The sequence below is a fragment of the Perna viridis genome, chromosome 4 (genome assembly GCF_037379345.1).
Source record: "Perna viridis isolate PV_CMFRI_1.1 ecotype Kerala chromosome 4, ASM3737934v1, whole genome shotgun sequence".
Classification (NCBI taxonomy): domain Eukaryota; kingdom Metazoa; phylum Mollusca; class Bivalvia; order Mytilida; family Mytilidae; genus Perna; species Perna viridis.
In genome coordinates, this window is record NC_142448.1 from 40,383,969 (window position 1) to 40,394,797 (window position 10,829).

The 10,829-nt window shown below is 31.3% G+C and overlaps 1 protein-coding gene across 1 annotated transcript; it reads right to left on the minus strand.

Moving 5' to 3' along the window:
* Window positions 1-3,437: 3,437 nt before the first annotated feature.
* LOC148620075 (FMRFamide peptide receptor frpr-18-like) lies at window positions 3,438-10,582 on the minus strand. The gene is made up of 2 exons (XM_088577081.1): window positions 10,552-10,582; window positions 3,438-4,513 (listed from the first exon to the last, which is right to left on the minus strand). Exons 1-2 carry the CDS (start codon window positions 10,580-10,582, stop codon window positions 3,438-3,440), a joined length of 1,107 nt encoding a protein of 368 aa, XP_088433207.1.
* Window positions 10,583-10,829: the final 247 nt, after the last annotated feature.

Sequence of the window (10,829 nt, forward strand, 5' to 3'; positions counted from 1 at the left end):
CACACTTAGAACCGAAATACAAATTATAGTAATAACGAGCACAATCTAATGAGGTTATACATTAACATTTTAGCCGTTTTAAGTCCTTGCTATTTTTGACAGCTATAACCAGGACTTTTAAATATCAAATAGGTCAATCGCGTAAAATAATCCTGTAAATAAGGAAAGAGAGTTATGATGATTGAAGTTTGGTAGTTTTGAGGATGAAATCTTTAAAAACAAAACTTTTAAACATTAAAGAGGTCAATTGGAATGAAAATTATACGAAGTACCAAAATTACCTCTGATATAATACTGTCACAGGCCGATGTGATAACTGAAAAAAAATCGCGTAAAAGAATCATGTAAATAAGGAAAGAGATTTATTATGATTGAAGATTGGTAGTATTAAGGAGGAAATCTTCATACAGTATGCTAAAGGAGTAAAGACATTAAATTTCAAAGCGTCTTCGCAAAAATTTGTGCAATGATTGTAAGTTATCGCTAAGTGTGTTGTAGATCATTGCACGACCGTTCGACATGTTAAGACATTAAACTTAATAATGTCATCTGTATTCTGATACCTAATATTACGATAATTTTTAAAAGGGACAAATATCAAATTCTAAAGAGTGCAATAAAACTAGGTGTGGGCACACGAATTAGGAATGAGGACTCATGGTCTTATTATTATCCTGGCTTCATAATTCAGAATTGGAAATTCAAAAAAGAAGGAATAGGGTAATTAGGACAATATATTCAGTTTATAAACATAAGATCGATATTAGAAAAATAAAAACACCAAGCCAAATACAAATCAACAGGAAAATAGATAATTTAGCATAAACATAGATATTGATAGATTAAAATGTTTTAATTTCAAAATGAAAAGAAAACCGTAATGCAAAGGCCGGAGGAGTAGTTTGTAACATTTTACCCTCCACCTTTAAAATATTATTCAAAGCGATTGTACTCATAAATCCTAATTAAGAATATATTTATTATTACAATATCAAGCACAGATGACCCAATCCAGGGTCTGGTATCAGCACATACTTATGGAGATAGACCTAGAGTAAGGGACACAACTCTTATAAATCATTTGAACGTTTGTATTCACCATTTTACAACTATCTCATGTAAGCATCAAAGTAACTTGGACTGATTTCATTCTGTTTCAATGGAAAGCTTGAAAGGCTTTGGTGAAATTGAATATGATACAAACATATCGCTGATTTAAAGAGTTATGTCCCTTACACTAGGTTTATCTCCTTAAATGATTTGCTGTGCAAACTCCAATAGGGTCTAACCAGCCTTCTATTATAATCTTATGATTGGACCAAATCAGTCCCGCAAACATCCCTATAATCAAGTTTTAACAGATAGTAAACAGTACACTGATATTTGATGTAAGCATTTTTAATAGCTTAATGGAAGTCGTTAATGATATTTTGTTAAATACAAATTTGCTGTCATATAATTCTGTCAGGTAAATTAAGAATAAAAAACCACTTTATACGCTCAAAGTTATGTATACATTACAATAAATCAAGTCACAATACAAAGAACGTGTCCGCGGTATTTTCATGCTTCTTTTTATGTGCAAGATTGGGATGTTTTATCAAAATATATTTCCATTGTTTGTGCCGCATGGACGATAATAAGAAGATGAAATACTATATCATTCACATACAGGTTTTTGCTTTTACTGTTTCCAAAATGTGTTCATGAACTTGCAGAATGTAGGTTTATCGTCTTTGTTCGCAGGTATAGCCCATGGACTGGAAGGGTCCACCGTGCATCCCCTACCCATCAACTTCTTGTTTCCCCCACTGCCACGATTTTTGTGTAGAACTCATATACTTAGGCATTCATAATTATGATAATGACGTACCCAACATATTTGATTAGCTCAGACGCTGAGATTTTTCTTTAGAGTGACAATTACAATAAAATCGAACAAAATGGAATTTCAGGATTTCAGAATGTTTTCTATGTCACCTGTTATTGTCATTTTTTTTTCTTCAGAATACCGTAGTTTAAATAAGCATTTGTTTGAGAGGGTACATTAAAATTGTTTTAGCTTCAAAATGAGTCCAAGTATTAAATATTTGAACTTTTCAAAGTCAAGCTTGGGAAAAATTGCCACCGCTACCAATGAAAAATACCTCGATGAAATAAAACGTTAATTCATTGCACATAAACGGTGTTCAATAGACGTGTATGGTACTTTTGTTTTAAACTTCGATGTATCAAACACATCTTTATTTCAGGCGCGAATTATTTTAGTTTTAATGTGACAATAATGCCTTTTTCATAAAAATGGGGATTTTTCGAAATTTCATATTTTCCTTTATATCACCTATAATGACATATTTTTTTAAATACTGTACTTTCAACAAGCTTTAATATATCAACATACAATTCAATGTTTGTTTTAACTTTCTAATGAGCCCGGGTAATACATATTTGAACTGTTTCAAGTCTAATTAAGTGACAAATTGCAACTCCTAGATTTTTTTGTTTTGTTTATTGAAATAAAAACTGTTTTGCTTATATTTGTGACAGCACAAAAACTATCATAAAACATCAGGAGGGCTCGGACGGTTTTAATGTTTCATATGATATATGTTTATGAGAAAGGCGACAGTCTTTTTGCTTTCCTTTTCCTAAATTACTATTCATTGCGCGTATAAGTATAAATATCTTTTTATGGACACATTACTAAATTTTGTATATTTGTGATGTCTACATAAATAGATATAGAAACTTTGGTTATCGGCTGAATATATTACACAATTAGTATAATCTTTCCCTTTTCACAAGAACGAGCTTTTATCCTCCTAATTGGAATATTTTCTAGTTTTATTTTTAATTGTGTTTGTTCTTCTTTTGTTAGTTCCCCGAAGACATATTTCTGAATAAGATCTGTACGTAAAACAGACAAATCACATTGATAATAATAAGGTTTCAAGATTCAATGTCAAGTAACAATAGAAAAAGAAAGTGCCACCTTTATCCCCAAAAATTGTAAATAAATATTTAGTGCATGAAAATGTAATTAGCAAATATTGTTCATAACTTTAGTAGAAGATGTCCCAATACTTTTTTAAATCGTAAACGAAATTGTCTTGTACCAGACTTAACTTTTTTTTAAATAGAGGTACCACGGATACTTGCTTGCTTTCAAGGTGGATGGAATCTGATGCAATATAAAACAGAAAGTCAGTGCTATAATTAAGGTAGACGATGCTTGTCTCTTTTTATGTTTTTCTTAACACCCATCTTAGGATGTTTACCGTCGATTTGTGCTTGTGTGTGCTTATGTGTATATATTGCCAGGTTACATTTCTCTTTTCTTTATTTTACTTTTATTAAAAAAAAAAGAAAAAAATCGATAAGCTACGATTAAGTTTTATTATAAAAAGAAAAACAACGACATTAAAAAGACATCAGACCTACAAAGTAGTACTTCCATAGGCAGTTGAGACTCGAGTTAAGTATAAATCTCTTTTGAAAACAACATGGCCTCTTCTTGAAACAGATTTTCCACAGAACAAACTTCTCATTACGTTAACAAATCGCTTGTTAAAAGCACAGTACAGAAGAAAGTTCATAGACAGATTACAAAGCAATAGACAATTACTTGATAACCTTAGCTTTCTGTACCCATTGCGTGATATCGGTAAAAATTGAGCAAAATCACCTATTGTGGATGGTAAAATGGCAATAATTGAGACAAGAACTATACTGATTAGAGTAATTGTGAATCGTGCTTGGTCGGATTGCCATTGTCGTTCTCTATTGTTCCGGATATTCAAATCTTGTCTGGTTTTGCGTGCTTTGTGCACAGCGTATATCAGATAAACATTACAAAAGATTAAAATTAACAACGGACATGCGTGAAAGAGTACAATACATGATATATCATAAATCTGATACTGTATGTAATTCTCCCTGAATGACGTTGGCTCCATCGCAAAGACCGCTCCTGTGCCTTGGACTTTATAACAAAAAAATCGCGGAATCGAAATTATTAGTGTTGACATAAGTATACAAATTATTCTTGTTCGTGCTCTTTGAACGCTACAATACCATCGAGCCCATAATGGCGATTTTACGTAAATTAATCTATCAATTGTAACTCCAACTGTTAGCCAAACACTGGCAGCCATAAACAGATTTGCAAGCGGGAAGAAAAGATACGCATTGAACAGTTGACTGCCGTAAGATGACGATGTTTCTGAATATGTCGTATGAATTAAGGATAAACAAAGGACAAGTAAATCCATAAAAGCTAATGTCCTGAGATATAGATACGGAGAGTCATTCAAATGTCCTTTCAGTAGTATGATCAAATTCAATAAATTTCCGCATATTCCAAACACACACAGAATTGGTCCCACGTATGAATTGATAATTGTAACTGCAAGGTCATCCTCAGGATTCACAACTCCATTGAATTGAATCCATGAAAAATTGATTGAAATATTGTTAGAATGAAGTAATGACAAGAACCTCGTTATCCTTTGATCTGAAATAGAGTAGAACAATATAAATATGCTTTCTTTACAAATTCGAACGTCATAATAGGAAATAAAGAATGAAACGGACCACATATAACTTAAATACTAAGTGCAAATACTTTCACAGATCACCAAGATGTCTCATACAGATGTAAACACAGCTTTCGGTGGCAGTACCTGTAGGAATAAGGTAGTAGGTGAAACAAGGTATGAACAAAAACCATTTTGATGGTGTAAGTTGATTACTTGCACAATCACTGCGTGCCCATTGAGTTACAATTTTATTGACATGCACTGAAAATGAACATTTCAAGGGCAAATAACTCTGGCAAAAACCTCAGTTTTACAATATTCTATTGAAAATATCCTGAGCAAGTGCAATGATACATAGATCAAATAATGGTCTTTTCAGATAGAGAATACATGCCTAAAGGATATTATAATGTCAGATAGGTGAGGTATTGACATGCATGTCTCTGATTTGTTTCCTTTTACCTGTTTCTTACAAACACTTAAGTAAGGTCTGAAAGGCTCCGCAATCAAATTTATACATCCACGGAATCAGAACGGTGAGAAGTGAATATTTCACCTCTGAATCTGCAATATGCAGCAGATGAAAAATCAAAGGTGTTTTGATTGCAGGCCGTCATGCAAATATATATGGTAAATTATATTTCATTGTTTGCAAAATATAAAACAAGCTGTAACCATGAATATGATGATAATAAATCATATGACTCTTCTTTACTTTACGTTATAATAATTCGGAAGTAAGTTCTAAAAAGTAATTTCCAGTGGTAGATATGCTTTGTCCGTTCACTTAATTTATTGACCATTTAAGGAGGTAGACTTGGGGTAAGGGAAATAACTTTTTCAATCAGTGATATGTTTGTATCATATTCAATTCCACCCAAGACTTCCAAGCTTTCCTTTGAAACGGCATGAAATCAATCCAAGTTACTTGTTTACATAAGATTGATGTAAAGCTGTGAATACAAACGTGTAACAGTAGTGTCCCTTACCCTAGGTCTACCCCCTGAAGCTACGACAAATTGTTATATTTAGAGCTAATACATGTCAAGGCTAATGTAATGGGCAAATATAAATTGTAAATCGTTTATTTTGTCAATTAAGATTCATTTAATATAAACTAAAATACTGAAAGTGCCCTGCTTGGCGTTAAGTTTCATTCAACTGTTGAATATGTCGAATTAATTCCATAATTCAAAGTCAGATCCAGATTGGTTTAGCCATATAACCAACCCTAACTTTGATAGAGCATTATCGGCACATTTGTTCTCCATCTGTTCTTTGGATTACAGTGATTTGTCACAATATTATTCTACAACGAAAATTATTTATCATTAAGACCTAATCTTGTCTTCAATATTACTTCCGCCACTAGGTAATCTTATCCTTTTTCCCGTCAACAACATCTTTAAGGACATGATACTTAAAATCATGTTTTCAATGAAATAAATACATTACAATGTTGCGTCTCTATTCCTTTTAAATCAATGTCTATTTCGTTTTTGAGAATTCATCAATCATTTTGAGTGTATGTGAATGTATAATAATATTGTCAGAATCTAACAAACACTTTGAATTTCGGAATAAACGCAATGAAGTCAAGGATTTATTGGAGTGAACATTGATTGCCATCTCCGACCCAAATGACACACTTGACCCAACCCAATATCCTGTACAAATGTAATGAGGCAACTGTATTTCAACAGGAATATTACATTTACATGTCGTTTTGTGTGGTTATTTATTATTGTTATTTATTGGTGTTGAAAACCAATGTGCGTCAGACATAAACGGCCATTTTTAAGTAGTACATATGACCTACCAACACACACTAGCACACACAAAAACACAAGAGAGAAAGAGCGAGATGTTTATGTAGCAAAAGTAGTAGGGAATAGCACAATTAAAATATGGAGAGGGTTAATATTTGAAATTGTATGGTATTTTTTGTTTAAATAACATTTGAATTCCAGTGCCTTTGATTTCCCTCCGCAGACCGTATAATTGCTTTCCCTCCACAGACCCAATAATTGCTTTCCCTCCGCAAACCCTATAATTTCTTTCCCTCTGCAGACCCTATAATTGATTTCCCTGCGCAGACCCTACAATTGCTTTCCGTCCGCAGACCCTATAATTGCTTTCCCTCCGCAGACCTTATAATTGCTCTCCGACTCTCTATCTTGTTTTTCTGCTCTGCTAATTTTTGATGAGTGAGACCTATAACCGCTACCATATTAAGGAGGTAGACATAGCGTAAGGGACTTAACTCTTGTAAATCATAAGAACGTTTAAATTCTTCTTATTATATCAATCTCATGTAAGCATCAAATTAACAAGGATTGACTTCATTCTGTTTCCAATAAAAGCTCGATAGACTTTGGTGATATTAAATATGATTTAACATATCACTGATTTCAAGAGTTTTGTCCCTTACCTTAGATCTACCTCCTAAAATGGGTATCATTCAACTGGGTAATGTGCTCTATTATGCATATTGTAAAAAAACAGCCATGAGCATTATTCTTGTAAATCTGTGAAGCTTTTCCGTCGTGCTAAACTAATGAACATAAAAAGGCGGCTTTAAGTATTGGGTGTGTCAGAGGTGTGAAACCTTAACATAGAAAATCTACCCTATGCAATTGCCTAAAAAATGGACATCTTCTTTTGTGCAATGTAATTTATCCTATTCTGAATCGCTTAATTCTTTTACTTTTTAAATATTCAATCTTATATTGAAGTTATCTCAAGGTAAAATTCATGTAATGAGATTTAAAGTATTATACAAATGAATATTCAATTGATTATTTGTATTGCGTTCCAAATAAAATGCCTTTTAATTGGTTTTACTATTTTTGTAATGTATTTTACAGCATTTCAAAAGGAGATTTAGTGATTAACTTTCATCTTACGTTATAGATTACATACCTCATACCATACAGAAATGTTTAGTAATTTACAAATTAATTTCAAATGATTTCAAGTAAATTAATACAGATATGAATCGGACTTCCTTGTTTACAAGCTTATCACTTACTAGAAAAGATGCATTTAGAAAATGAGTTGCTACGCAGTTGATTTTTTTGTTTCAAAATGATGTAATCTTAAATCGAAATGCAAGTCATTTTATGTTCTCAGTTTTATGTGGAGTGAGTCAACCAATAATGTACTTTGTTTACTGCAAACAAAAATATTACAACTAAAAATAAAGATCAGAATGACAAAACAGCACTCAAAAAATATTGATACACTTTCAATATCAACGCACAGGAAATGAAGTGCTCCGGAATTGTACATTTGTCATTTTTGCGGCATTATCACACTGTGTCTGAGTAAATTCCAATCAATAGGAATCGAATTCGATCAAATCAATTTTGCTGCCATATATGATGAAATAAAGAATGCTTCTGAACAAGATGATCATCATAAAGGAATACAACTTGCAATACTTTGACAATACAGATGTGTTCAAATAGCTTAATTAGATAAAATAGGACAGTTGCCAAACAAAAGAAATCCGTTCTTCTTCATCAAGATAAAATTAAGCTCGAAAAGTAATGATTCAGAATAAAATGAGTTGAAAGTACGATTGATGTAAGAACTAGTTCAATATCTAATAATTTCGGTAAAACGTATTTATAGTATCCTTATACTTACGAATACATCAAATATTAAATTATTTAAATTATATGTCAAAAATTATTACATTCATACTAATTTTGATTATTCCCCTTAGGTTCGTATAAAATCAGCTGATTATTTTCTTCTCCAACAAAAAATGCAACAACTATAATGTCATATATCTACTAACAAAACGGATGAAATGTTTTTTTTTTCCTTATTACATCATTCCGATGCCTCTAGACATTTTCTTCTTAATAAAAGAGATACCACAAAGTTATTATTGGATACATCCTGTCAATATAATTTACATCTTTGCTAAATTACTTGTTACATCTTGACCTAGACAGAAAAATTAAGTCAGTTGAAGATGACACGACTGTGTACCAGCAGTTTAGATTGAAACCTATACGAACTACGGATATTTCAATCAATTTCAACAACCGATGATTTAGAATTAATTTAAAGTGCACACAGACCCAAATTAAGTAGACAATTAAAATTGCTCATTATTATTATTACGCGTCAAATTTGCATTATATTTACTCTTCATATAGATTCAGTGCAGACAAAACTGAACAAAAAAAACTGTAATCTGAAGCTGTGATTTTGATTTATTTCTATATCAGTATATTGTCAGCTTAAATAACAATTGACGTCATTACAATGGTAAGTCTCTTACATTGAGACACGATTGCCTCTTATTTCAATCGTGAAATGGAATTTGATTAGTTCAACAAACGCAAAAATGCCGACGTGTCCATCACAAAAAGAATAATAATCGATCTAACCAAACAGGTCCTTGGACAAAAATCTTACATGTCCAAGTAACTAGAAAAGCAAACATTAATAATACACAGAAGACTAGTAGTGTGACCCCTCCACCTGAATAAATGTGTGTGCTTAGGTGCTCCGGAAAGGTTGAGGGTTTTTGTTTCTTGCCAGACACAAAACAAATTGGATATTAATTAACCCTATAATCCCATGTTCACTACTAAAGCAAATTTGTAAAGGAACAGTATGCAAACGAATATCAGAAATTGTACAATAGTTGGAAATTTCAAAAAGCACATCTAAAAAACTATTTTAGAAATGCTTCCATTCATATTAAATATATTATTATGAGTAGTTAATATATTTGTCATTTTTCTGTCTTGCCTTTACCTGTATTTTCTTTTTTATACTGTGAACTATATACAAATATACATGACCATATTGTTAACTAGACCAATGTGTAAGCACGCTTTTCCGTTTGAATAAATATTATTATTTTTATTATTATGGAATAAACATATGGTAGAACAAAGTTTCCAAACTGAACTATCAAATAATGCATATTAAGTGTCGTGGTGGTTTTAAAAAGAAAACAAATTTTAAAATAAGTATGAACGTTCAGAATGATTGACTAAATGAAAACTACTATCCTGAAGTTGGAATGCAATGATCATAATATATTATCTAATCAAGAAAGATATTGTATAAAATGTCCTGCAGAAGTTTCAATCAATTAAATTTTGTATTACATATCAATGAACTTTTATATAGAAGTGATCGTCATATTGTATAAAATTTGTCAATCACAACGTGAAACCGTCACCATGTCGCTTTCGACCGACCATGATTTATAGTAAATGATACACAATCACACAAAAACCAACCACAACAGCTAATTGTACATATCATATCATTTGATTGCGTCAATCGTCCATGGATAAATATTTCAAATATCTACAAATCCAAAAATTAGATAAAACTGTCAAGTCATAGAGAAAAAAAAACAGTTTACAGCAAAAGCCGTATTTTCCAATTTGAATGCAAAAAAAATATTGTAATCATCTCTGCATCCTAGGTCCCGTGTTTATGTTTATTCCGCATTTCATATTTATTTATTATCTCCTCATCAGAAAGTTAACCAAATAACAATTCTCTTCGATTTCTTCATCCCTTTATTTACTTTTAAAAAATAAAACTTGAAAGTATGACTTTTGGAAATGTTTTAATCTATAGATATTGTCCTTACATTGCCCCTCATAATTGTTTTGTTTTTTTAATAAAAAAAAACACATGCACTTATTAACAAAGTTAAAAAAAATAATAAAGTAAACTGGTTATGATAGAACTTTTCTTCTGGATTAAATATCAAGTGACAGGTTTTTGTAGTAAGCACCTTTTTTGTAATTGTTAATAGCATTTTAAAAAGAAAATTATTCAACAAGTGAATTATACGTACCAATTAAAACAAACGTTAGCAAAATAACAACAATAAAGGATACCATTTTCGGACACTTTGTTGGTTAATACAAAAATATATAAAACATTAAGAAAAGCCCTTTGTTTAAATTTAATAAATGATATTTAATTGAAAATTGATTAATTCAAAATGAATGAAATTTACTACCTTTCTCTGGATCCATAGATGTTTTATCCATTATTGTTAATAGCCTTTGGTTACTAATAACTTGCTTATCTTGCCTTCACATCGGATCAAATGGCCTTTTCAAATCAATATACAGAATGGCATGCTTTGTCATTGGGAGGGAATTAAGTAGCACTCCAGCTAAGATCCATGCAAAATGTAATATATGTTTGGAGAGCCTATATATTTTTATTTTTGATATTTTGTATAAAATTATAGTTAACAGAAATAAACATATAACTTGTGCTCGTCCGAAATAA